General features: G+C 39.5%; 1 protein-coding gene across 1 annotated transcript in view; it reads right to left on the reverse strand.

Annotated features, from left to right (window-relative positions):
• sdk1a (sidekick cell adhesion molecule 1a) overlaps positions 1-26,169 on the reverse strand; it is a 752,575-nt gene that overhangs the window by 371,903 nt on the left and 354,503 nt on the right. Inside the window, exon 5 of the mRNA XM_059653924.1 lies at positions 10,221-10,354. Coding sequence (XP_059509907.1) covers positions 10,221-10,354 — 134 coding nt within the window. The remainder of the gene's footprint in view (positions 1-10,220; positions 10,355-26,169) is intronic.

Genomic DNA, 26,169 nt, shown 5'->3' on the forward strand with positions numbered 1-26,169 from the left:
CAACAGCCATCATCAAGAACAGCTTGGTGATACGATTCCCAACCAAACTCGGTGAGGCTTGAAGAACATATTTCTGTCAGATTTGGCTCTATGTCTTGGTGATGAAAGATCATTAAGAAGGGGAAAGGGGTTTGATCTCAGCTTTACTAATTCATCTGTTGTATATGCGTCTGTCCTGGAGGTGTTGGCAGCAGTGTCTGCTGCACAGTTTCATGGAGATCCAGTTCTGTTTTCACACTTAGACCACTATTTTGTATTGCGTCATCAATGTGGGGAAATGGGATTGATTTAGAAGATACCCACAGCTCAAAACTGGCTATTCTTAAGATGTTATGAGTGACAGCAGCTGCAGTATTATATTCTGCCACTATCTGTCAACCTCAAATGCAACACATTTCTTACTCTACGATTACCAATAAACCAAGGACCGACATGGACTCGATAAGACATACAAAAGAACATGTCACTGCCAAGCCTAAATGTGTTGTCAATTGGATGAAGTTATAACAGGATGATCTACATGCTAAAGAATGGAAACAACACTACATAGATTCAGCTAAGAGATCCCACAAAACACGGATTAGATCAAAGTTGTACAATCCTGTCATATCTATCATAAATAGTGATGCACTATTAAACAAGAATTAAAGGATACCCCAAAAATATCTCCATCCTTAGTAATGACAGAGCAACCACCTCAGGCAAAAATCCCAAATGAATCATTTATCTTGGCTTCTTCCGAGATTCTTTTCATTGCAGGAGGCAATATTCAGAGAATTCAAATCATTCCACGGATATCATAAAATGGCTAATGGCACTGATAAAAGCTACAGGACCATTTCAACTGTATTTATGAAGGTGTGTGTTCTACAACTGCGTCCTTGTCAAACTGTTTCAGTAAAGCCACTACAGATATATGTACACAGCTTTGTTTTGTCCATGAAAATCACAGTACAATACAGCCAATTACCAATCTCCCACATCCAGTAGGTGAGTTCACCAGTTCTATTAAGCAGCAGCACCTACTTACTTAGACCTACACAACATTGCTGTATTTAGTCCCAAAAGGATTATGTGGTTTCAATACAATGTTGAATTATAAAGGTTCAATGAGACCATGTGCACATAGCATCAAGACAGCAGACGATCAACTGTGATATCAAGAAGCCCGCGTAAATACAAAGTTCAATTGAACGCACTAATAATTCTGTGTAGCGAGTAGTACACTGGGAATCTATCCCATAGATTGCAGGACCCAAACTGAACAGAATTATTTCAGGCATTCAATGCTCTTTAAATGTGGCATAAGTGTGTCTTATTTTATTTGCAGAGAGTTATCATTTTTACGCTTGCTTCTTTCCATTTATTTTTAATGAAAGAGGCAGTCAATAAGGAAATATTCTTATGAGGGCTTGATCTTTGAGTATAAGTTGCTTATTTGTACAATAAACATTTGCTTACAAGTATCGACACCTTACAATACATTTTCCACGATATTTTTAAACAACATATACCACATTTAGAAACTGCATAGAAAGAAACCAAGTATTTTCATTGATGACATAAGTTAATTGAGCAAATTTCCACACTGATATGTGGACGGTTTCTCATCTCTTTTTCATCTCAAATGGAATGTGATCTTGCTGTTTCAGCAATGCAACAAGTTGAAAACTTCTGCACAGGATGACTCCAATTAAACGAAGTATGATAAAGTATTCAGTGAAATTCAAAAAACATTCTTGAATAAAACCATTTGAGTATTCTCACCAATATGTGGCACGCCACTGTGTGCACTGATTGGTTGACAAGAGGATTCAGGTTGCTATGGGGGTTGCCATGGAGGATCCACCAGTTAATGATGCCTCTTGTACCATTACCCCGACCTACCCCAACACAAGAAACATCCTTAAAGGATTACAGCTTCTAATATTTAGTCCAGTATCAAAGAAAGGGAATTTCAATTTAGGATCTTCTTGGATTGTTTGAGGTTTCGTCGTTTTCCAGTCATTTTAGAATAATTCCCATGAATACTGCATGGTTCCTGGGAACTGTACAGAACTACTCATTCAGCATGTCCTCCGCATGAAACATGGGTGGTAAATGTTGTGATTCCAACTGATATTATTACCAGACAAGTCAGATCCAGAAGGCAAACTGGCTTGATAGATTATAGTTTGATTTGTTTGGTTTTAATGAAGTAGTAGTTCACTGACACAAAAGTACATAATGCTGCAGATTTTTCTTTCACAATAAAACAGATGTTTGCTATGAAAGAGATGAAGATAAAATAGAATAAACCAAACCATCTACTTAGAATGCAAGCTCGAAGAATTTTAACCACACAATAAAAGTATAAACTCATTAATCCCAAAACACCACTGCATAGATTGAAAAAAACAAAACAGCTTGTATATATATAGAAATCACATCACAGTAGATTACCCAAAACACTATTCACAATAGTCTCACTAGAGTCACTTAACTATCATTTTGGTAGTTTAAGTCATTTGTGACATCAATTTTTAAAGTGATACTGCAAACAGCTTCTTCGTGGAGCTATTATTATATACCTGCTTAAATGTACTCAGCTTTGAGTGCCATCTTCAGGTCCTTCTCTCAACAGTTTAGATCTGGGACTGACACAATCTCTTAATCGAAGGTAAATTAACTACATACCCCTGCCTTCTCAGGAGCATTAAATACTTAAAATACCGCTCCAAACTTGAACAAAAACCTAAATTTAACTTAGGAGCACAAAAGCTGACGTTTCGGGCCTAGATCCTTCATCAGAAAAGGGGGATGGGGAGAGGATTCTGAAATAAATAGGGAGAGAGGGGGAGGCGGCCTGAAGATAGATAGAAGAGAAGATAGGGGCAAAGGAGAGTATGGGTGGGGAGGTAGAGAGGGGATAGGTCAGTCTGGGGAGGACGTACAGATCAAGGGAGCGGAATGAGTTCAGTAGGTTGGAAATGGAGGTGCGGCTTGAGGTGGGAGGAGGGGATAGATGAGAGGAAGAACAGGTTAGGCAGGTGGGGACGAGCTGGGCTGGTTTTGGGATGCAGTGGGGGGAGGGGAGATTTTGAAGCTGGTGAAATCCACATTCTAGGCCTGAAACTGTATCAGAAATAATGGGAACTGCAGATGCTGGAGAATCCAAGATAACAAAGTGTGAAGCTGGATGAACACAGCAGGCCAAGCAGCATCTCAGGAGCACAAAAGCTGACGTTTCGGGCCTAGACCCTTCCCGAAACGTCAGCTTTTGTGCTCCTGAGATGCTGCTTGGCCTGCTGTGTTCATCCAGCCCCACACTTTGTTATCTTGGATTCTCCAGCATCTACAGTTCCCATTACCTCTGATCTAAAATCAACTGCTCTCTCTAGGTGTTTCCCTTTAGCTTAAAAGAACTCTCTGATTCCTCTAAATTAAATCACGCTTACCTTATTCAGTCATATTACTCTATCATGTACATAAAACCCATTAATTCCAAAGATAGGCCTCAAAACTTGATTTTAAAAGAAATCACCATGGCTACAGCAAGGCTTACAAGATAATTATTAACTTTCAATGTACAGAAAATCTACCAGTGACTCAATGAAAACCAGAAATCCAAACCTAAATATTAAAATATAAATAAAAATCACAGTTTACACAGATGTTGCACGTGTCATAGGGAAATGTGAGGCATATCTAGTGGAATGGTGAAATCTACCTAGGCGTAGACTGTTATCGGGGAATGTGAGATGCCATGGGGGTAAGGGAAAATGAGGTTTGTGGGTGGGGGGAGAGAATGCCTTTGAACAACATGTTGGAAACTCAGCTGCTGCACAGTAGAACCAAAGAGGTCCTTGTAACTGGTTTGTCAAACACTTGAAATTGCAAATCTCAAAATGTACTGCGCACCTGACAAGAATCCCACATAAAGTCACAGATGGTTCAATGTCTATTTTACAGGCCCAGAAGCAAGCAGATCAGGTTTTCCTGAGCCAAGGTTAAAAACAGTCAAAGCACATTTCAATGCTTATAAAATGCTTTGGAATGCCCCAAGGCTATTAAAGATGATATGCAAATGCAAATCTATCAACCTTATAAACTCAAGACAGTCATGGCCATACTGTGAAAGATGCTCCCTCATTAGCCACATTAAAACTCTTTGATCTTGAAAGATTTACTGATTTTATTGGAAATCTGAAGAACTTGCACAGCAAAGTGCTTATCAGTTTACCAACTTCTGATCATGATAATGAGTGGCAGATCTCCAGAGGGCTCCCTTTTGATCCCTCTTCCTTCATAATTCTGAGTATTTGAAAATAATATCAAATATTCATAACCACACTATGTTCCTGGCCAAAACCATTTCACCCTAACATCTGCTCATGTTACCAAAAACTACAATAATGTAAAACACTTCCTTTCTTTCCCTTGCACAATCCTTTCATAGTATGCTTCTATAATCAGTTGTCGTCAAAGCTACAGTATTATCTTTCAATCACTTAGGTAGCAACATAACCCTTTCCCACTGAAATCAGCCACATCAACCATAATTAGAACTTGTTTCTGATTATGAAAATTCATATTTTTCAGTTCCAGCAATAATGTTCAGTACCATTAAACTCAAACTATCATCAGAGTACCAAACAAATCAAATTGGTAAAGTTTTAGATGGGATCAATTGTGTGGAATACTTGTATGGAACATAAACACTGGCATAGACTGCACAAGTCTATTTGTGTGTCAAATATCCCATATCATTATTGTCTATGTGTATGGGATTGGCATTTTCTGAACTTTCTGATCATTGTAACAGTGGAAGGCTTCATTGTTGAAATTCTGGTTAAGCCAATCTTTAATTTTAATCTCTCTCTTTTGTCTAGCTACATCCTTCACTTTACCGCCTGGTATTGATTAGGTGTTCCAATCCTTCTACCAAGTAACATGTCCAATGAATTCAATTTGGCTTCTTTTGATATTATTTGAACATACTGTTGTTCTCTGAGTTTGACTCAATGCTTGTAAGTTAGTCCTTTTCTCCACTTAGATTACTCTTAGGATCCTTCTTAAGCACCACATTTCAAAGTTATTGATTTTCGTTTTTTCCTCTTGCTCAATGCTCCAAGCTTCACATCCATAATTCATTACTAACCAGACATAACAGACTCTCATTTCAAGATTCAGGTTGATGCTTTTTGATAATGTTGCTTCATTTGTAAGAACATGTTTGGCTTGTCAAATCATTTTCTGGTTTTAAATGCTACATTCGATGTTGCATTTTACTGTGTTTCTGTGATAGTTGAATTAATTAGGGATGGGCAATAAATGCTGGCCTAGTCAGCGATGTCCTCATCCAGTAATTTAATTTAAAAATGTGACTTGATGGACTATTCTAACTTGTTTCCATTTACTGCAATGTCGCACACCGCATTGTCTTTATTCCTTTGTATACTACCACAGTGTGTGTTTACTTGCATTTGAGTGTTAACCTGAATCTATCATTTTCACTCACAGCTATTAATTAGTTTTTGGAAGCCTTCATTTATTGCTGATGACATTGTGCTTAGAGCAAAATAGATTTTGCTGATGAATCTTGCTCCCAACCTTTATAAAATCCATCTGAGAATGTGACCTTCATATATGTAGAGTCCAGTGAGACAACACAGCCTTGTTGAACCCCTTTTGATGCTTTCTACTCAGAGTTATTCTGATATTCTATCACTGAGATGATTGCTTTTGACTGCACAAAATGTTTTACTTCTGGTGAGCATTATGAGTCAATTTGCAAAACAAATTATGCAAAAGCATTGAGCTACAGATACCCACTTTTTAAGTAGCTGATGTGCACATGGTCCAATGGATGACCACTGGATTAGTACAACCTGCCAACAAACAGATCTTACAAGTTCATCTATGATCAGAAAATATTTTATGCCACCCAAGCTCCATCTTTTATACCCCGAGCAAAATCCACAGCAGAGCCATTACAAAGTTTATGGACAAGACCACATAGTACAACTTAGAATAAACCCCTCTAAAAATCATAAATACTCCAGCTCCTCAACATTAATGCTGAAAGATTTGGATCTTTCCTTGCCCTACCAAACTCTTCACCAGTATACGGTATTTCTGCATGGCATAAGTCTTCTCACACACATCTTGGTGACTCTCAAGTGAATGCCACAATGTGCATTACAAATAGCACCCTCTGATCAACCACTCTCCTCTGGCTTCGTCTCTTCACAAACTTTCACTCTTTGAAACTGTTCATACACATATACATCTCCATAGAGACACATTCACTCCATCTACTGCCCAGCTTCCATCTTGCCACCCAGTATGGTGCTCATTTACTGAGCAAAGTCTACCAGGAGACATGCTCTGGATCAAGGGATGGGGAATATAGGGCATGACTAACAGCTTCCTTGTGACAAATCCCATCTGTCAAATAACAGGCTTTGAACTAGCATGGTGAAAGAGTGGTCCATACAGAACAAGTTTAGGACAAGCCAGAGCCTTGCGTGACCATCTTCAGTGCTAAGCCTCAGTGCAAATTCCTTATGGATTTACGAAGAGACACACACTACGGTTCACGTTATTGACAAGCGTGTCCTACACAAACTAAGTGGCAGACTAATCCCTTTAAACTCTGAAGTGAAGAAGTGATTGCTTGACTTCAGGAATTTTCATTTGTTAAATATTAAATTAATATATTTAAGTAACCTATTAACAATAATTAAGATCCAAACATTTCCTCTCCATTCTGGGAAAGAATAGTTTTAAACTATTATTTTTAATCACTTTTCTTTATTTTCTTTTAAACTACCCTTTTATATAGCTCTTCAGTTTTCTCAAAGAGAACAGAGAAATAAATCGAGAGTGACAGATATAGCCTTCAGTTTATGAACTGATACAGAGCAAGTCAACATGAGCATTAGAGTAATACAATAATTGAACAAAAGCAAAAAGAAACTTCCTTCAGCCACTTTCGATTTTAGAATATCAGAAACCTAATGCATTGAGATAATGATTTTTATCCAACAATCCACATGATAACTCAACAAGAACCTGTCAGAACTGAGGCTTATGAACAGGAGCAATGATATAAACTGCAAATCATATGAAGGAACATTGCTTACTTTGGAAAATTGAGATTGAAAAGGTAAGTTACAATTTAAACCAAAAGACTGTGTCACTCAAATAGGTTAGACCTAATAGGATGTTATGAAGCAGAAGCCTACTGCCTTCTGATAACTAAAACTGAAATGCCGAGAGGTTCACCTTGCCTCATAATCTGTTAAAATAAATATGAGAAGTGTTCTAACCTGCGTCTCCTTTCACTCACTCTATAATCAAGTAATAATTTATTTATCTAATTCAAACAGTGAACAAATTAACAGAACTATTAACAAACCGGGCAATTTTCCCTTCACCACTGACTGATCCTGAATAAGACAAATTTCTAATAATATGCTGCTCCAATAAAAATAATTCCCACTTATATGAACCAAAATAATAAAGAAAAATTGAAACTTTATCTCACAAAATGACAGAGATAACGGGAACTGCAGATGCTGGAGAATCCGAGATAACAAAGTGTGAAGCTGGATGAACACAGCAGGCCAAGCAGCATCTTAGGAGCACAAAAGCTGACGTTTCGGGCCTAGACTCTTCATCAGAGAGGGGAATGGAGAGAGGGTTCTGAAATAAATAGGGAGAGAGGGGGAGGCAGACCGAAGATGGATAGAGGAGAAGATAGGTGGAGAGGAGAGGGTAGGTGGAGAGGTAGGGAGGGGATAGGTCAGTCCGGGGAGGACAGACAGGTCAAGGAGGCGGGATGAGGTTAGTAGGTGGGAAGTGGAGGTGCGGCTTGAGGTGGGAGGAGGAGATAGGTGAGAGAAAGAACAGGTTAGGGAGGCGGGGACGAGCTGGGCTGGTTTTGGGATGCAGTGGGGGGAGGGGACGAGCTGGGCTGGTTAACTCTAACCCTTTCCCTAGCCCTACCATTTCCTACCTACTAACCTCATTCCACCTCCTTGACCTGTCTGTCCTCCCCAGACTGACCTATCCCCTCCCCACCTATACTCTCCTCTCCACCTATCTTCTCCTCTTTCCATCTTCGGTCCGCCTCCCCCTCTCTCCCTATTTATTCCAGAGCCCTCTCGCCATCCCCCTCTCTGATGAAGGGTCTAGGCCCAAAACGTCAGCTTTTGTGCTCCTAAGGCGCTGCTTGGCCTGCTGTGTTCATCCAGCTTCACACTTTGTTATCTCGAAATGACAGCCAGGATGTGCCTTCCGGAATGCTCTATGTCCTCTCCACTGAGGGAACACCTTTCTCTGTCCAATTCTTGTGTCAGAACCCCTCTCTCTCTGTCAAGTACTTGTGTCAAGAATATTAGCTAAGAGTACTGCTGTACCTTTAGTTAGATGATGGTTACTTTGAGAGCTTTTGGAATTCTGTGAGAGACAGTGATTTCTCATTAGAGCTGATGGGTTGTTTCCTGTACTTAATGACAGCTGCTCTCTCACCAATATATGAATGTCCTCTTCTTTTTCACCTTTGATGATCTATTAATTTCTTTTAATAGTTGTCAAAACTATCAGTTTCTAGTGCCAGGTTTAAATTAATTGGCTGATTTTTGCTTTAATAACAAAACAGATCACGGCCTGGGTCGTTAGCCACCTGGCATTTCGATACAACATTTCAATTTCAGTGGCTCTCTGTGCACCTGCACATCTTTGTTTTAAGTCTCCAAGCCTAGAAAGAAAACATCATCTTCTGGAGGGACCATGTACTCTTCCCCTATCATTTCACAGATATCAAATATTCCACCCAACTTGGCAACAAGGGCTTTAATAGTCTTAGCAAGGTCAAACTGGCTACATCTTCGAAGGAATGTGGTTAAACATTCAGTCAAGTGATCACATGCTGAAATTCAAATTGCTAAACGATTGGGAGACCGCTTTCTACTCAGAGCTACTCACATTTTTGTATATGGCCTCAGCCATCACAAAACAATTTTTCAAGGGCAAGTCAGATATTATCCTACAGAAGAGAAAAAGGGATCAAAGTATCCAAATGAGGAGTTATCCAATGCTAGTCATTACTATTTATGACGTAGAGGAGAACAGGCAGTTAAAACAAAAGCATAGAGCCAGAAGTTAGAAATCAGGAATTTTCTTATCTGAGACAGCTGATCAATCTATGGGACAAGTTGTGGATTCACACCGAACGTCCAGACTCCCACCCCAGAATTGGGAGATGGGAAATTTTGTGGCTTGCTGTGCCCACCGAGAGAAAAACTTCCTCAACATTTGTTCTGGAAGCAGGGTTGTGGGAAGGGAAGGTGCAAGATGATCGAGAATATGCCACCCAGGAAGCAATAGAGAATGGTTTCTGTTCAAAGCCCACCCACTTGCACAAATAGACTTATTGTCCGTGAAATCTTCTGTTACCAATTAAAAGACACAGACTGTTAAATTCCAGCACAGGCCCTCTCATTGCCCAGAGATAGTGTTCCTACCCCTGAACCAAGTGACCCAGGTTCAAGATCCAGACGTCTGTAACAATATCTGATAGCTTGATTTGGAAAACAGGCTAAATTTAAAAAAGATTAGATTTCAGCACAAGTGACTCTTGTGCTGCTGAGGTAGTGTCCTTCCCCCTGGACTAGAAGGTCTGGGTTCAAGTTCCACGTGAGGTGTGTAATGACATCTCTAAACAGGCTGATGAGAAAAGTAGGTTTTATCCCAGCACATTGTCCATCTTCAAACTCTAACGAGAAGTACCACCCACAGCACTGTGCACTCCAAAATTACAGGAATGCTTCAAATAATCCAGGACCTCTGAAATGTGAGCAAATTCATTTACAAGAACAATTTGTAATCACCCCAATTTCTTGTTCACTGTAGTTTTCTTTCCATGTTCTGCCAACAGATCTCAAAATCATTCATTTCATCATATTCATCAACATGTTCTACAAAATAGTTTTGTACTTCCAAACTTTATAGCAACAATTAAAATTGTACTTGATTTCACTCTTGATGCTATCTTGAATAAGAATAGAAGTGAGAAAAAGTTTTTGACTTTGTGTTGATTTAACGAGATCTTATTTAAATGTGTAAAAAATAAATCCACAATGTTCTAAGTTCCTTGGTAAAGGCCATACTTCACCTTCAGAAACCACTGTTCTTCCTGAATACAAGTACAACTCACTTAGTTTCACACTTACTTGCAATGCTCAGGTAGATAAATGGACTGGTCTTGTTTTCTCCATTCTTTTCGTTGACTGCTTGTACATAGTATTTTCCTGCATCTGCTGCAGTTGCTGAAAGCACCACCAGGTGATTGCTGAGAGTTATAGCTCTGTTGAGAAACAAAGAAACACAAGTTCTACTAGCAGAGTCTTACACAGACTAATCATCAGAAACCTACAATACGAGTTATTGGCAAAGTCTAACACTGGAATCTTCAAGATCGATAAATCCTACAATAATGACATAGAATAGTCAGTTGTGCTCCTAAGATGCTGCTTGGCCTCCTGTGTTCATCCAGCTCCACACTTTGTTATCTCTCATCCCAAAGTACTTTATTTTCATTGCTGCATGGCCACGTGTTACAACCTTTCTGCACCAGAGCACTACAGAAGATGCTTAGTGACTTAAGTAGCCAGTTAATCTGTTTAGGGGCTGTAGAAGATGAATGGTCACAACACTCGGCAAACGTCCTACTCTTCTTTGAAAAAATGCCATCAAACTTTTAAACTTTACACAAATAAACAGCAGAACCTTAATTTACAGTATAATCTAAAAGATAGCATGTTCAACAATTGCCTTCGTATTGCAGTGGAGTTACAATCTAGATATTTTTGAAATCAGTTATGTGGGAATAAATTTACTTCTTCCTCAAAGGCTGGCATTCCATCGGCTGAGTGAAAAGGATACTTGCTACAATAAAATCTGTTAAAGTATATGAACAAGAAGAACAAAGATATGTCATATCTCCTGAAATTAAGATTCATAATCAATGTGAACATACTAACTGATAACAGCACTGCTCTCACGATCTGAGAAAAACAGAAGAATACTTCCAAGCAAACATTCACAACTTTCAAAAAAGTGTATGTGCCAGGGTTAAGTTATATGCACACAATTCCTTCAGTGATTATTGAATAACAACCCTGGTCGGTGCAACGTCAGCTTCCAATATTTAATTTAGAACTTGCCTCTCTGAATTTATTCAAACAATGTTAAATCAGCAGTGGAAGGTTAAGCTGCAGTTAGTAGGCGGTGGCGGTGGGATGAAGGTGGATGGCGGGGGGAGGTGGTGATGGTGGCGATGCTTTTGGTGGTAATGGTTGAAGCAACAGTTGATTATCATGAAATTCACTCATCCAGGGTTGCCTACTGCATCCCAAAACCAGCCAGCTCATCCCTGCCTCCCGAACCTGTCCTTCCACCTATCCCCTCCTCACACCTCAAGCCCCACCCCATCTCCCACCTACCAACCTCATCCCGCCTCCTTGACCTGACATATCTCCTCCCTACCTCCCCACCTACACTCACCTTTACTGGCTCCATTCCCGCCTCTTCAACCAGTCTGTCTCCTTTCCACCTATCTTCTCCTCTATCCAACTTCTATCGGCCTCACCCTCTCTCCCTATTTATTTCAGAACCTCCTCCCCCTCCACCATTTCCAAAGAAGGGTCTAGGCCTGAAACGTCAGCTTGCCTGTTCCTACGATGCCGCTTGGCCTGCTGTGTTTGTCCAGCTCTACACCTTGTTATCTCAGATTCTCCAGCATCTGCAGTTCATACTATCTCGGTAACTCTCCCTTTTGACTTTACCTCCAACTGGGACTAGGTCCAGAAGACTTCAACCAAAATATCACTTCTCAAAATTAGTCAGATGACACTTACTTAATGCGTGGGCAGTGCTGGGCAAGCTAATGGGTCTAAAGGTAGACAAGTCTCCTGGCCTTGATGAAATGCATCCCAGGGTACTAAAAGAGGTGATGCGGGAAAATAGCAAATGCACTAGTAATTATGTGCCAAAATTCACTGGACTCTGGGATGGTTTCCACAGATTGGAAAACAGCCAATGTGATGTCACTGTTTAAAAAGGAGGTAGACAAAAAGAAGGTAACTATAGGCCAGTTAGCCTAAACTCGGTAATGGGAAAAATGCTTGAATCTATCATTAAGGAAGAAACAGTAAGACATCTGGATACAAGTTCTCCCAATGGGAATACCCAGCATGGGTTCATGACGGTAACGTCATGTTTAACTAATTTGTGGAATTCTTTCAGGACGTTACTTGCATGGTGGGCAATGGGGAACCTGTGGATGTAGTGTATCTGGATTTCCAGAAGACATTTGACAAGGTGCCACACCAAAGGCTGCCACATAAGATAATGTTGCACGATATTACACGCAACGTATTGGCATGGAGAGAGGATTGGTTGACGAGTAGAAAGCAAAGAGTAGGGATAAATGGGTGTTTTTCTTGTTGGCAGTCAGTAGCTAGTGGTGTGCCTCAGGGATCAGTGTTGGATCCGCAATTATTTACAATTTACGTAGTTAATTTGGAGTTGGGCACTAAGTGTGATGTGTCAAAATTTGCAGATGACACTAAGATGAGTCGTAGGGCAAAGTGTGCAGAAGACACTGAAAGTCTGCAGAGGGATATAGATAGTCTAAGTGACTCGGCAAAGGTCCGACAGATGGAGTACAATGTTGATAAGTGTGAGGTCACCCATTTTGGTAGGAATAACAGCAAAATGGACTATGTTTTAAATGGTAAAAAATTGCAGCACACTGCTGTGCAGAGGAACTTGGGTGCCCTCGTGCATGAATCGCTAAAAGTAGGATTGCAGGTGCAGCAGGTAATTAAAAAGGCAAATGGAATTTTGTCTGTCATTGCTCGAGGGATGGAGTTTAAAAACAGGGAGGCTATGTTGCAGCTGTATAGGGTCCTGGCGAGGCCACACCTGGAGTGCAGTTTTGGTCTCCTTACTAGAGAAGAGATATACTAACACTGGAGGGGGTACAGAGGAGGTTCACTCGGTTGATTCCAGAGTTGAGAGGGTTGGATTATGAAGACAGACTGAGTAGGTCGGGATTATACTCATTGGAATTCAGAAGAATGAGGGGAGATCTTATAGAAACATATAAGATTATGAAGGGAATAGATAAGGTGGAGGCAGGGAGGTTGTTTCTACTAAGTGATGAAACTAGGACTCGGGGCACAGCCTCACAATAAAGGGAAGCAGATACAGGATGAGGTCAGGAGGAACTTGTTGTGAATCTGTGGAATTCCCTGCCCAGTGAAACAGTTGAAGCTATTTTGCTGAATGTGTTTAAGGCGAGGCTACATAAATTTTTGAACAGTGAAGGAATTAAGGGTTACGGTGAGTGGATGGGTAGGTGGACCTGAGTCTCAAAGATCAGCCATGATCTTATTGAATGGTGGGGCAGGCTTGAGGGGCAGATGGCCTACTCCTGCTGCTAGTTCTTATGTCATCTCTAAATGTATACAGACACTTCTGAAAGCACTGAAGAATCATTCACGAGCAATGACAGACAAAATTCCATTTGCTTTTTGTGGTCACAGAATATACAGTTCTCAATGCAAATATGAGCTGACCACCTTTTCTCACTGCACTTATTTTTATGGAATGACCTACATTTCTCAGCTTTTTAAATATCTTTTATATAACTTGATTTTTCTCTAGAATTAAACAAATGCCTTTTCTCAGAGCATCTCCTTAAACTAGAATGCATAGTCCGAAAACATTTGCTTAATTTTCTTTAAATCTTCTCCACATTTGGAATTTTTGATTTAAGTTTAGTTTTATAACTCACAGTTAATGACATACACTTGCAATAAAGGATTAATACTGCAGCTAAGTATGATCTTGTAAGCCTGATTTCAAAATATTTAGATTGCAGGCATTTTAGATGAGAGACATTTAGCAAATTTAGTAACTGTAGAAAAAGCAGATTGGCACCTGTTGAGAAAAACTTTGGCAAGGTGTTTTATTTGAACCAGATATTTCAATTTTTTTTGTTTTACAGTGCATTTTACAAACCTAAGAAAAATCAATGCAATTCTTTACACAAAAAAGGAGTGAAACATCTGTCACAAATTTCAAATAAGCAATACTTGTGAGCAAAATTGCAAGAACCTACACATCAATGTTCCGATACAGGTAAACAACTGAAAATGACACCAGGCCAATTAACAACTGAAGCAACGGAATCCTGCAACAAATTAGAAACCGAAAGCAACTGGAGACAGCAATTTTTCTCAGCTACTAAACTGATATTCCTCTTCCTAAGACAAGCTTGTTGAAAGCTCTATTTAAGCCTGTGTGCACATATTATACGTTGACAAGATACGGAACTTCTAGTCCATATTTTAATCAAATTTTCTTATTCTGAATGTCAAGGGGCTATGGGGCCTAGCTGACGATTGACACAAACTGGAAAACAGACCCGGCCTCGACTAACTCTCATCCATTTTATCTGTGGTTATGACCTGGAGTTTCATACTCAGAGCACAAGATTCCAGCATTGCATGTTACAAACCTGCCTTTCTGGTCCACTCAGAGTCCAATTAAAATTGCCTCATAATTTCAATTATAAGGCACACCTTACTATAATAATTATAATATTATATATGCACCTGCTATTTCTTAGGTTTTCCAGAAGTCAAGGGAACAGCCATTGTAATACAGAAAGGTTGGTTTCAGCCAACAGTGGTTACTCTAATTTTATTCTCAGTGACATGATGAAATAAAAATTATAATTTTCAGCAAAGAATAAAATTCATCAAAAATTCACTACAAAGCCTTATAATTAAACAGCAGCTTTAATGAATAAAATGCCCGGAGTCATTTTACAAGCACCATGTAAAATGAATTATGATACCAAGTGGGTTTTGAGGTACAACGTAAATGAGATAGATTAGCTCGAGAGCTAGAGAAAGAATTTCAAACTTTAGCTCCTAATCAATTTAAGATGTGACCTACAAACGTAGAGCAATTAAAATTGGGGATGTTCAAAAGGACAGAGTTAGAAGGACGCTGATATCTTGGACAGGGCTGTGAGATTGGAGGAATTTACAGAATTTGACAGCAGCTAGGATTCACAGTCATTTAAGAACAAAGATAAGAATTTTAAAAGCAAGATGTTTTTTTAACTGAGAAAATATAGATCAGCAAGTATGTGGGGAGCCAGACAGGAACATGTTGGAATAGCTGAGTCTAGAGGCAACGAAAGCTTGAATTAGGGTTTCAGCAGCAGGTGAGCTGAGATGAGGCAAAGTTGGAGAATGTGTGGGTGTAGAAGTTGACTGGTTTCATGATGGCCTGGATAAGAGATAAGAAGCTCATCTCTGGATGAAATGTGATCCCAAAATGGGGGACAGACTGGCTTAATCTCAGACTGCTGTCAGGGAGAAGGATAGATCTATTTATTTGTCACATGTAGTAAGTGTGGAAATTCTTAAGTACTGTGAAAAGTGCACAAAGTCACCATTCACTGGCACCCAATTGGTTACAAAAACCAGAATTAAAATATTTGACACAGCCAAAAGGTAAGCAAGAGAAAAAGAAAAGTCCAGATCTCAGAGTCCCAAGCCCCATATCCACAGTGGTGCACGCGTGCGCTCGTATCAGTAGGACACCCAGGAGGCGGCTGCTGTTGCCGTGTGAAAGGCTGGTTTTCGCCACTGTGGAGTCAGGAGCTATCTATTTGAGATTCAGGAAAAGGAAGTTATGGCCCATTCTCTATACGCTGGCCAAGGCTTACTGTAAAATAACTCACACATCAAGAAGTCAGAAGTGCAAAGTAGTATCTCTTCTCCATATGAAAACAGACCTCCGCTTCATTAAACAAAGTACAGTTGTGACTCACTGGGGTACACACTGGAAATCAAGCCCCATTATTCCTGGAATCACTGAAAAGAATGCGCTATTTTTAAAAGTACACAAAATTCCCTAGTTTATCGGTCTTTGACAGATAGCATGGATCAGGTTTCTGTACTCAACAACAATATTTGTAATAAATAAAAATTCTAACAACTGATATACAATTACGAACCATCAACATGTAACTCTACTAAGCAAAATTCTAACCATAAAACCAGAAAACACAGCAGCAGAAGTACGGCATTTAGCCTATTGAGTCTATTCCACAATTTAAGGAGATCATCGTTGATCTAATAATCTTTAAATGCACTTTCCTGCCTTTTCTGCATACAGTTTAAAAAGAAACTAGGTGTTGCCGACCAGGTGAAAGACTGGAAAGGCTGTACGGTGGTTCTCGTACCCAGAGTGTGCTGTGGTAATCCTTTTGACTCATCAGAACAGTGTATCACGTCCTTCCTTCTACAGGTACTTTCAATTGCTTGTACAGACAAAGGGTGGCTGGCTCACACCTACAAAGTCTATGACTTATTTGTTAAGAGCCGCAACTTACAGCAACTGATAAAGCAAAAATAAACTGTCTTTCTTCAGAGTTGAGGTGGTTTTTTACAGCAGAGAAAAGTCACAGCTCCTTCCCTTTGAGAGGTCTGTTGATTTTTCCCTTAAACTTTTACACCCTAAACTGTTCAACTACCCGGGAGCCACAGTTGTTGGCAGGCAGGGGGCCTCTGTCATTGATAAGTGATCACCAAACCACAGATTATTAGCTACTTGTTGCTGGTCAAAGTTCCATTTTTTTCATCCCTTTGACCCATCTCATCTGTAACCATACTTCCTCCACTTCATGAACAAGGCAGACCTGCCTCACGGAAGTAGGTCGATCATCCACCATTAAATAGAGGAGTGGTCTTGTTTGAAATTTTCACATTTTTACTTCATACTCAACCAAACCCAACTGTTTTTGAGGTGGCTGAATCCCCCCATCTCTTCCGTTCTGCTGTATTAGAACAAAGAACAAACAAAATTACAGCACAGGAACAGGCCCTTCGGCCCTCCAAGCCTGCTCCGATCGAGATCTTCTGTCTAAGCCTGTAATCTACTTTCTAAGGTTCTATGTCCTTTGCTCCCTGCCCATGCATGTACCTGTCCAGATACATCTTAAAAGACACTATCGCGTCTGCGTCTACCACCTCCGCTGGCAACGCGTTCCAGGCACCCACGACCCTCTGAGTAAAGAACTTTCCACGCATATCTCCCTTAAACTTTCCTCCTCTCACTTTGAACTCATGACCCCTAGTAATTGAGTCCCCCACTCTGGGAACAAGCTTCTTGCTATCCACCTTGTCTATACCCCTCATGCTTTAGTAGACCTCAATCACGTTCCCCCCTCAATCTCCATCTTTCTAATGAAAATAATCCTCATCTACTCAACCTCTCTTCATTGCTAGCGCCCACCATACCAGGCAACATCCCAGTGAACCTCCTCTGCACCCTCTCCAAAGCGTCCACATCCTTTTGGTAATGTGGCGACCAGAAGTGTACACAGTACTCTAAATGTGAGCAAACCAAAGTATTGCTGAAGATGCATGCTTAATCTTCTCAGTTGTTTTAACCAAGTGGCAAGCCCTGAGTGTTAGCAGACTGTCTATACTGAGATTCATTTTGATTTGATCCAACCACAAAAATATCAACATAAGAAATGAAGCAGTTTACAACTTTCTGCTCCCATTCTTTTAAAATTTAATTTCATTTAAAATTTCTTTGTATTTAGGCTAGTTCTCAGTATCAACCTGTTCCAAGGGTATTTTTACATGCCTTTGAAGTCCAATCTTCTCCTGAGGCTAAGCTTGGAAGAGTACCCTCTTCAAAGGTTGAGGTAGTTTTTATTGAATTTTCTGGAAAAGACATCCTGTTACAAAGACATAGACTTGTTACTTATTACTACCCAACTATAAACTGAAGATGCAAATCTCTTCAGGTTTGGGGGTATCTAACCAATTGAAAACCAATAGGATGCTTTCAGTTAGTATAAAAAAGTCATTTATCATCAACCTAAATTGGATTCAAATCCAACCAAGAACAGCACTTTCAGTTCTCCTTTCAAAATATGGCCTTTTAACTACACACCAGCTCAGAAGTCAGTTGCCGCCAAAATAGGGAACAGACAACAGTCTGGATTTTTGATCTTCAACAGTGAACAATTCACTGCTATTGAGAAATGCAACAGTAATGTAATTTCCAGGAAGTTCAAAAGCTGGAAATTGTACTTTGATGCTGAAGCTCCCCTGCAGTGCCCTGTGATTCTGTAATTTGGGTTGAGTAACATTTGTCAATTTATTATTAACAAGCACAGAAATTGCTCTGGAGCAAATACTATTCTTGAATAGATGACCAGAAAGAACACAAGGCTGACACAGATTGACAAGTTGTCTTTTATTCCCCCTCACCTTCAGGGATAGTAGGCTATTTCTATTTGACATAGCTCTAGATGACCAAGTAAGTGTCAACACTTTCACGTGAGAAACTCATGAGTGCCCGTACAGTAACAATTGGCAGCACAGCTAAGGAGTGCCCTCATAGTTACTTTATTGAAGTGACATGTGTCGTGTCTTCCATGCATGTTATCAGCAAATTTATATACAGCCTTGTAAAAATTCTGCAAACCTGGTTTCATTATATTCATTGCGAATTCCCAGAGTATTTACTTGATTTAATCTTTAAAACTTAAAGACATTGTAAATTATGATAAGATCATTTATTGGAATAATGATCAAATAAGAAAACAATAAATGTTACGGCCAGTTTCCATTTAATTAAAATATATCAACTGCAATCATATTTGAAAATGCCCCTCTACATTCTGCCTACTTATGATTTGTCCACTTACATTTGCACTAGATTATATTTCAGGGAATCTGTTCAATGGCAGAATGTTAACACGTTCTCACATTACCTTCAGCTCAGCATCAAATAATGTAGGCAATAAAACTTTTAGCTTCCTGGCATTATGATCACCTCATATGTGGGTCGAGAAACCAAAGGTAGCCAGAAGAGATTCAAATGTTGCAATCTCTGCCAAGAGCAAATTATGGATATGCTGTGATGGCAACTAACATAAAGAAGTATTTCCAAATTATGTGAGCCTGACTCCATTCTGCCTCAGCTCATTAGCTGAATCTTTAATCGTGTCTTTGTTTGGGCTTAACCATTCCTAGCTGATATCGGCATTCTACCCCTCATAAACTTGACAGACATCCCAAAGCTGTGCTGCTCAAGTTCTTCACTTGCACCATACACACATCAATCCTGTTCTTGCTGATCTACTTTGGTTCCTAATAAAGCCTTAACTTTAAAGTTACCATCCTTGTTTTTAATTCCCTCCATGGTTTTTTTCCTCCGTACCTCTGTAATTTCTTGAACCCCTAGAACCACCCAGGATATCTACAATTGTCTAATTCTGGCCTCTTTAGCATCCCCAGTTTTAAATGCTCAGCCACCAGTGGCCATGCTTACTACAACAGAGGTACATGCTCAGTTAACTGTAATTTATAATGGGCTTTTCACTGCCACCAATGTATCTTGGTAAGCTGATAACATATGGGGAAGGGCACCCACAAAAGTCTTCAGCAAAAGACTGGCTCAATCTTGATAAATGATAAACAAGTTTACTATATATTCATAGCTAGTTACATTTTATCCAAGATACACAGTGATCTCATGAAACATTAAGCTCAAGAATGATTTCACATTCCACACATTTTCACTCTGCTTTGGAAGCAAACACAGAACTCCAAGAACAAGAAAACATTCTAGTTACCTCCACCCAAGAAAAGTCATAATATTCTGATGCAGAGATTGTTCTATGATATCAGTTAACCCTTTCAGGTATAAAATGCTTTACAAAAACAATAACTTCAATTACCTAGGCCCTGTGATTCCTTTCTAAAACTATGAATACACGTCTCTTTCCTCCTTTAAGGTGGCCTTTAAATGCTAACTTTTTGACTAAGCTTTAAGCCATTTGTCGTAACATTATCTCAGCTACCTTGTGTCACATTTCATTCACTGAAGACAAGAGATAAATACAATTCATATGACAAGGTCAGTCACTAAGCTGTATTTTAAAATTTCTTTGTATTTAGGCTAGTTGAGACTTACCTTTCTGAAGACAGGTGGTTACAGGTATCAACAGTGGCAAAACAGTCACAATACACTGCTGGACAACTCTGATCACATTCAATTCGCATCAGCTTTTATCATGTCTCTGGGCTCAACTCAACAAGATATCAGAAACCTAACTTTGATTAGGTGGAGGTTTATGTTAAAACACATATTTCAGGCTATTATTTGGCCACTCTTTGTATTAGCTCTACTGTACTTGAAACAATGCTAGCACCTTTTTGTTAACAGGAATGTCACAGCACTTTCACTTTAGAATTAAAGAATAGCGTGCATCAGTTCCATATTCAAATTTCAAACCGTGCAGCAAATCTGCAGGTAATATGGCTTGTGCTGGTTTGCACAGAATAGCAACTGCAACAATAATAAATTATAACCAGTTCACATTAATATCAAGAAAAAAATACCACTTGGATTGTAGGATCAGTGAAACAAGTTTAAAAAAATTATCAAAAGATTATTAAAACAGAACGAACTGTAGAAACAAGCACAATGACAAGACCTACAACCCGCAATATAACAAACTATAACAAAACACAGAGGTAGAAATTTGTACACATAATGTTACTTAAGCAGTCCATGAAAATGTTTCCCTCTCCACTGTCTGAACAATCTAGACTTACAAACCAATTAATGTGCACTTAAGGGTGGAAAATAGTATTCGGGCCTCCAGAAAAGCAAACGATCACTTAGTCTCATCAGAACCTTTAACACAGCACAGGAGTAAGCTGGCAGTAACTGATGGGAAACATCAGCAGAATATACTGATTTGCCAGAAACACCACCTACCCACTAGTTTCTGCAGAAAATCTGGTCAGACAGCTGAACTCCCACAATCCACTGAGCTTTAATTATTTAAAAAGGAACGAAACAGTGACCATCTCATTTTTGTCCTCAAGGAAAGAACCAAGCAGCATTGAGCTAAGTAAATCTCGATTTCAACATTGTTTCAGGTGGTGAGTTTTTTTTAGATTCCCTACAGTGTGGAAACAGGCCCAGTTTGCATTTTACTGTAATTGGCAACATATGCTTTATAAATGTTTTTGGGAAAGGTGTTCTGAATTACTGACCTACAAATGTTGACATTCCATTTCAGACCATGCTACAGAAGGCAAAATAGGTTGTTGCTGAAGAAACTATATAGTTTAATTTCTGTACTTGAATTGAGAGGTAAAATGGGGCCCATCATTGACCTTTAGGCTTAAATTAAAATTGGAGAGTTGCAGAAAGCAACAGGCAGCTCCCAGACTGTTTAGATCGAAAAGCAATCATATACAAATGTCCTTCCTTGTTTGCTGTCGTGATGTGGTTTCTAACATGAAGCCCACATACTGCAAGGGGCCATCAAAGAGGCACTACATTAAAGCCACCATTCTGACCAGGCTGATGCCGGGAAAACACAAAACATGATATCAGAAGTAAAGCTGAGATTCATTGTGAAGAGTTGTAAAAAAGCAGTTACTAATAATGCAACACAGGAAAGCTGCTATAAACATCTGAAATAAAAGCAAAGAGAACAAAGAAACAGCTGAAACACTGGGCAAGTTGCTTTTCTATCCCACTCCAGTCAAAATGAAAGATGACATGAAGCATGGCTGACAGCCCTCCATGTGCAACACCAAAATTATGAAATTGCAACAGCTTGATTTAATAAGCTACACATTGCCATGCTTATTATTAGGAGTGTACTGTTTCAAAGAGCGTATTCCATTCTGAATCTCTCTGATGCACAGAAAAAAAACCTGCAGAATTTCTGAAAAGCTTAAAGACACATTTTGAACATTGAATCTAACTTATGAATGATATGTGTTCGATGTTGGTGCCCAAGGTGAAAGAGTTCATTGAGCAATAAATGATACAATTAAATCAGTTCTCAGAATTCTGTGAATTTGCATAATTAAAAGATGATCTAATTAAATATGGCAGTAAATTTGGCCTAAGAGATCTTGCAATGTAAGTGTGTCTGTTGGGAGAGGAGAAGTTCACTGTTAGCAAAACTAAGATGTACAGAAATGGTGAGATTAGAAATCAGCCAATGAAGCATATTCACAGCAGAACAGAGTAGGTGCATTATTTGGATAGTTTTTTTTTGTTTATTCATTTACGAGATGAGGGCATCACTGGATAGGGAGTATTTATTGCCATCCTTAATTGCCCAGAGGTTAGTTAAGAGTCAACCACATTGTTGTGGATCTGGAGTCACATGTAGGCTGGACTAGGTAAGGGTGGCAGTTTCTTTCCACAAAGGTCATTAGAGTACCAAATGAGTTTTTCCAATAATCAACAATGGGTTCATGCTTATCGTTAGATTCTTAATTCCAGATATTTATTGAATATCTTCTACTGTGGCGGGATTTGAACCCAGTCCCCAGGTCATTATCTGGGTTTCTGGATTCACAGTCTAGCCAAAATACCTCTCGGTGATTGTCTCCCCTATATTTCAGGCCTAATGGACAGAACAATCCAAGACAAAGCACAGTATGCAAATGCAAAGGAGGATATCAGACAAAGGAGAAGGAGGCACTTCTGGCTTCGGGAAATCAATGTTTTCACTGCAAGAAGCTGAATTATTTTGTACACAAGTGTTAAACGAAAGCACAGTAAGCAGGTACAGATGGTCATGAGAGAAAAATCAACTGATGGTGCTGATAAATCATACTAGTGGATGCAACTGATTGGTCTAGTCAAGCCAGTAGGGTGGTACATAGCTTTGACTGTTGGAATAATTACTGGAAAAGGAGGACATAAAGTTCAGATAGGTCAATAGTGCATCACACAACATCGAGATCTCCACAGACCTGTGCAAAGTGATACAACATCCAAAATAGAAGTTGCTGAAAAAACTCAGCAGGTCAGGCAGCACCTGTGAAGAACAAGTCAGAGTTAACGTTTTGGGTCTGGTTACCCTTCCTCACATTAAAGTATGGTTTGAGGTAATGCGATAGCACCATATTTGTGCTGAGGAAACAGACGACTCTGTGAACCCAATGCAATAGCATTAAAAGATCTGGAGTTTCAGATCATTGACAACAAGAAAAAAGCCACTCTTCTCAGCTGGGGAAAGTCCAAAGCTTAGATGGATAACACTGAACATGCCAATATTGATCCACAATGGAAAACAGCATACAAAATTAATAACCATAGAACTGATCTCAGAAAAGTACAATAATGTGTTCACAGCGATAGACTATCATCCAGGGTAACAACATTTCAAAAACGACAATAGAAATTGCTGGAAAAGCTCAGTAGGTCTGTTCAGAGGAAGGGTTACTTGACATGAAATGTTAACTCTGATTTCACTCCACAGATGCTGCCTGGCCTTTCAAGCAATTTCTAATTTTTTTTCCTGGTTTACAGTATCCACAGTTCTTTTGGTGTTTATTGAGCATGATTTCAAGTTGGCTAAGTATAAGAAAATTCAGCATCTGCTGATGAAAGTTCTAGCTCCCCTTAAGGCCAGCCTGAAAGATAAGAAAGAAGAGTGAGAGAAGAACCAAATAATCAATGAAGTGAGAACCACAGACTGGATTGTACCAGTGACATTGACCCAAAATGGTCTAAAGAAAACTCTGAAAACATCTCACTAGCCCATGCCAACTACTGAAAGAATTTTGCCACAACCTGCAAAGGCAAAAATCTTCACTCCCCTGGATGTGAAAGCAGGTTTGAACAAAGCTTGATGAATGCCACAGCTAATTTTGCTTGCATTTCTGAAGATATAAATGGTCGTACATGCTGCTTGGCGCATCTAAGGTTCCAGACAAATATCAATGCAGACCACAGGAGATAAAAAGTGATCATCCCACAGTGGAATCTATCGTAGATAATTGGCTAGTTTATAGATGAAGAAACACATTGCTGATCACAATCAAAATTGTGTGCGGCCACTAGACAGAGCCCACCAGATGAACCTGAAGGTAAACAAGAAAAAAAAATCAATCCAAGATGCCTGAAATCAAATATATAGGCCATGTATTGATGTGCTTCCTGTCTACATAACAGATGTTGAGGAAAGCCAATGTGTGCCTGAAAATGGGCACTGCATGGAAGTATTTCTAGGCCATTGTGTACTTTTCAAACTGCAGTGGTTACAGGTACATAATTATTCCTGCGTAGAATTTATATTTAGGCTATTCAACCAGATTGCACAAAAGCTGCCAATTGTAATCAGAGATATTATCAATAAGAAAGCACCCTATCACGACTGTGATATGCAGCCTCAAAATTGTAAAATGCTTTCTGGTATTGAAGGAGTCAATTCAAAATGTAATGGCTCAGGAATAGCTCTGCCAGCTCGTTATTTGAGAAATAGAGAATCTTGGCTCCCAGGAATCTGCAACTTAATTTATGAGAGCCTAAAATAGAAAGGTCTGGGTTTGTACAACCCTGAGAGCTGATGTATGAAGAGCCTAATACAGAGATATTACTAAGATAGGTGAGTGAAACAGATTTATTTATTCACTTGGTTAGTTTAGCTTTCCAATTTCTCTGAAAACCAGAAGTGACATTCGAATATAGTTACAGTTACTACTTCAGAACATTTACTAGGCTCCAATAACTAGATAACTAGGCCCAGATGCTACTTTCTATGTTCATATTCACTGCTATTTTTGGAAAATAAATACAAAAATTAGAAGTGTTACTAAGAATTTCTGACAATGGTTTTTGAACAGGTATTGTGCAAGTTAATTGGATAAAAATGGCATATCATTCTACTAACGCTCAACCAATGGAACAACTTTGCTTTAAAGTTGATGGCAAGATGGCTACCTTTCAGGATCTATCAAGCTCACTATAATTCCTGTTGTGAAGGTGGGTAGTGTGCTTCTGGATTGGGAGGCAGTAAGTTAGAATTTGATGTTTGTAAAATGCCAAGGGACAAAACATTGTGTGGTCCATTTAAAAATGATGTGTTTTTCTTTTATGCTTAGAGATTTTAAATGGATGTTTGAGTGACAGCTTAAAAGTTTGCAAGTACACGGACAGCACCCAATTGAAACATCTGTATCAAAAGGCTATACAGTCAGCAGGCCAAGCAGCAGTTTATACCAAGACAACAATCTTTTGAATTTAGCCAATCAGCTTGAACCAGGCACTTCGATACCAGTAACCTTTCAAATTTAGAATCATTCAATCCCAACACCGTAGGAGGAAACCGGAGGAAACCCATGCAGATTGCGGGAGAATGCACAAACACAGGGAGAACGTGCAAACATGGGGAGAATGTGCAACAGTGCTAACCACTGAGCCACTGTACCACCCAATTTAAATCTGATGGTTTTGACAAGATAGAACCAATCCTATTGTAAAAAAAATTGATATGTCATCAAAGGTATAAAATGAGGCGGCTGCTGGACAAAGCCTAGAGCTAACTGCCATCTGCCAGAGCTGATTGCCATCTGCTGAAGCTAATGGGCCTCAGCTGTCAAGAGAGAATTGCTGGGTCTCACAGCCTCCTCTAGGTCTTAGACAAAGCACCATCCAAAATTAAGAAAAGGCACCAGTGGCACAACTAGCTAATATTCCTAACAGAACAATTGACAGGAAAGGCACTCCTGTCAGAAGAATCAACAGAGAAGGCATGGAACATTCCCGAAGACACACAACCTGGTTGTAATTTCAAGAGACTAAGTTTTTCATTTTAATAAGTGAACTTGCATTTATTGGAATTGTACATCATTAGAATCTTGCACAATTCAGGGAAACCTAGTATCTGGAATAGTGCAGGTGATAATGGGAACTGCAGATGCTGGAGAAGGGTCTAGGCCCGAAACGTCAGCTTTTGTGCTCCTGAGATGCTGCTGGGGCTGCTGTGTTCATCCAGCCTCACATTTTATTATCTGGAATAGTGCATACAGTTTTGGTTTTATCTGAGCAACAATGTTCTTGCTATAAAGGAGTGCAGCAAAGATTTACTCAATTGAATCCTAGTATAACAAGACTGACACATGAGCAAAGATTGAGTCAGTTAGGATTGCCTTCACTGGAGTTGAAAACTGTGAGGTGAGGAGGGGGATCTCAGAAAAACATACATCATTCTACAGGACGAGACAGGTTAGATGCAGGAAGTATATT

The sequence above is a fragment of the Stegostoma tigrinum genome, chromosome 23 (genome assembly GCF_030684315.1).
Source record: "Stegostoma tigrinum isolate sSteTig4 chromosome 23, sSteTig4.hap1, whole genome shotgun sequence".
In the NCBI taxonomy this organism is placed as follows: domain Eukaryota; kingdom Metazoa; phylum Chordata; class Chondrichthyes; order Orectolobiformes; family Stegostomatidae; genus Stegostoma; species Stegostoma tigrinum.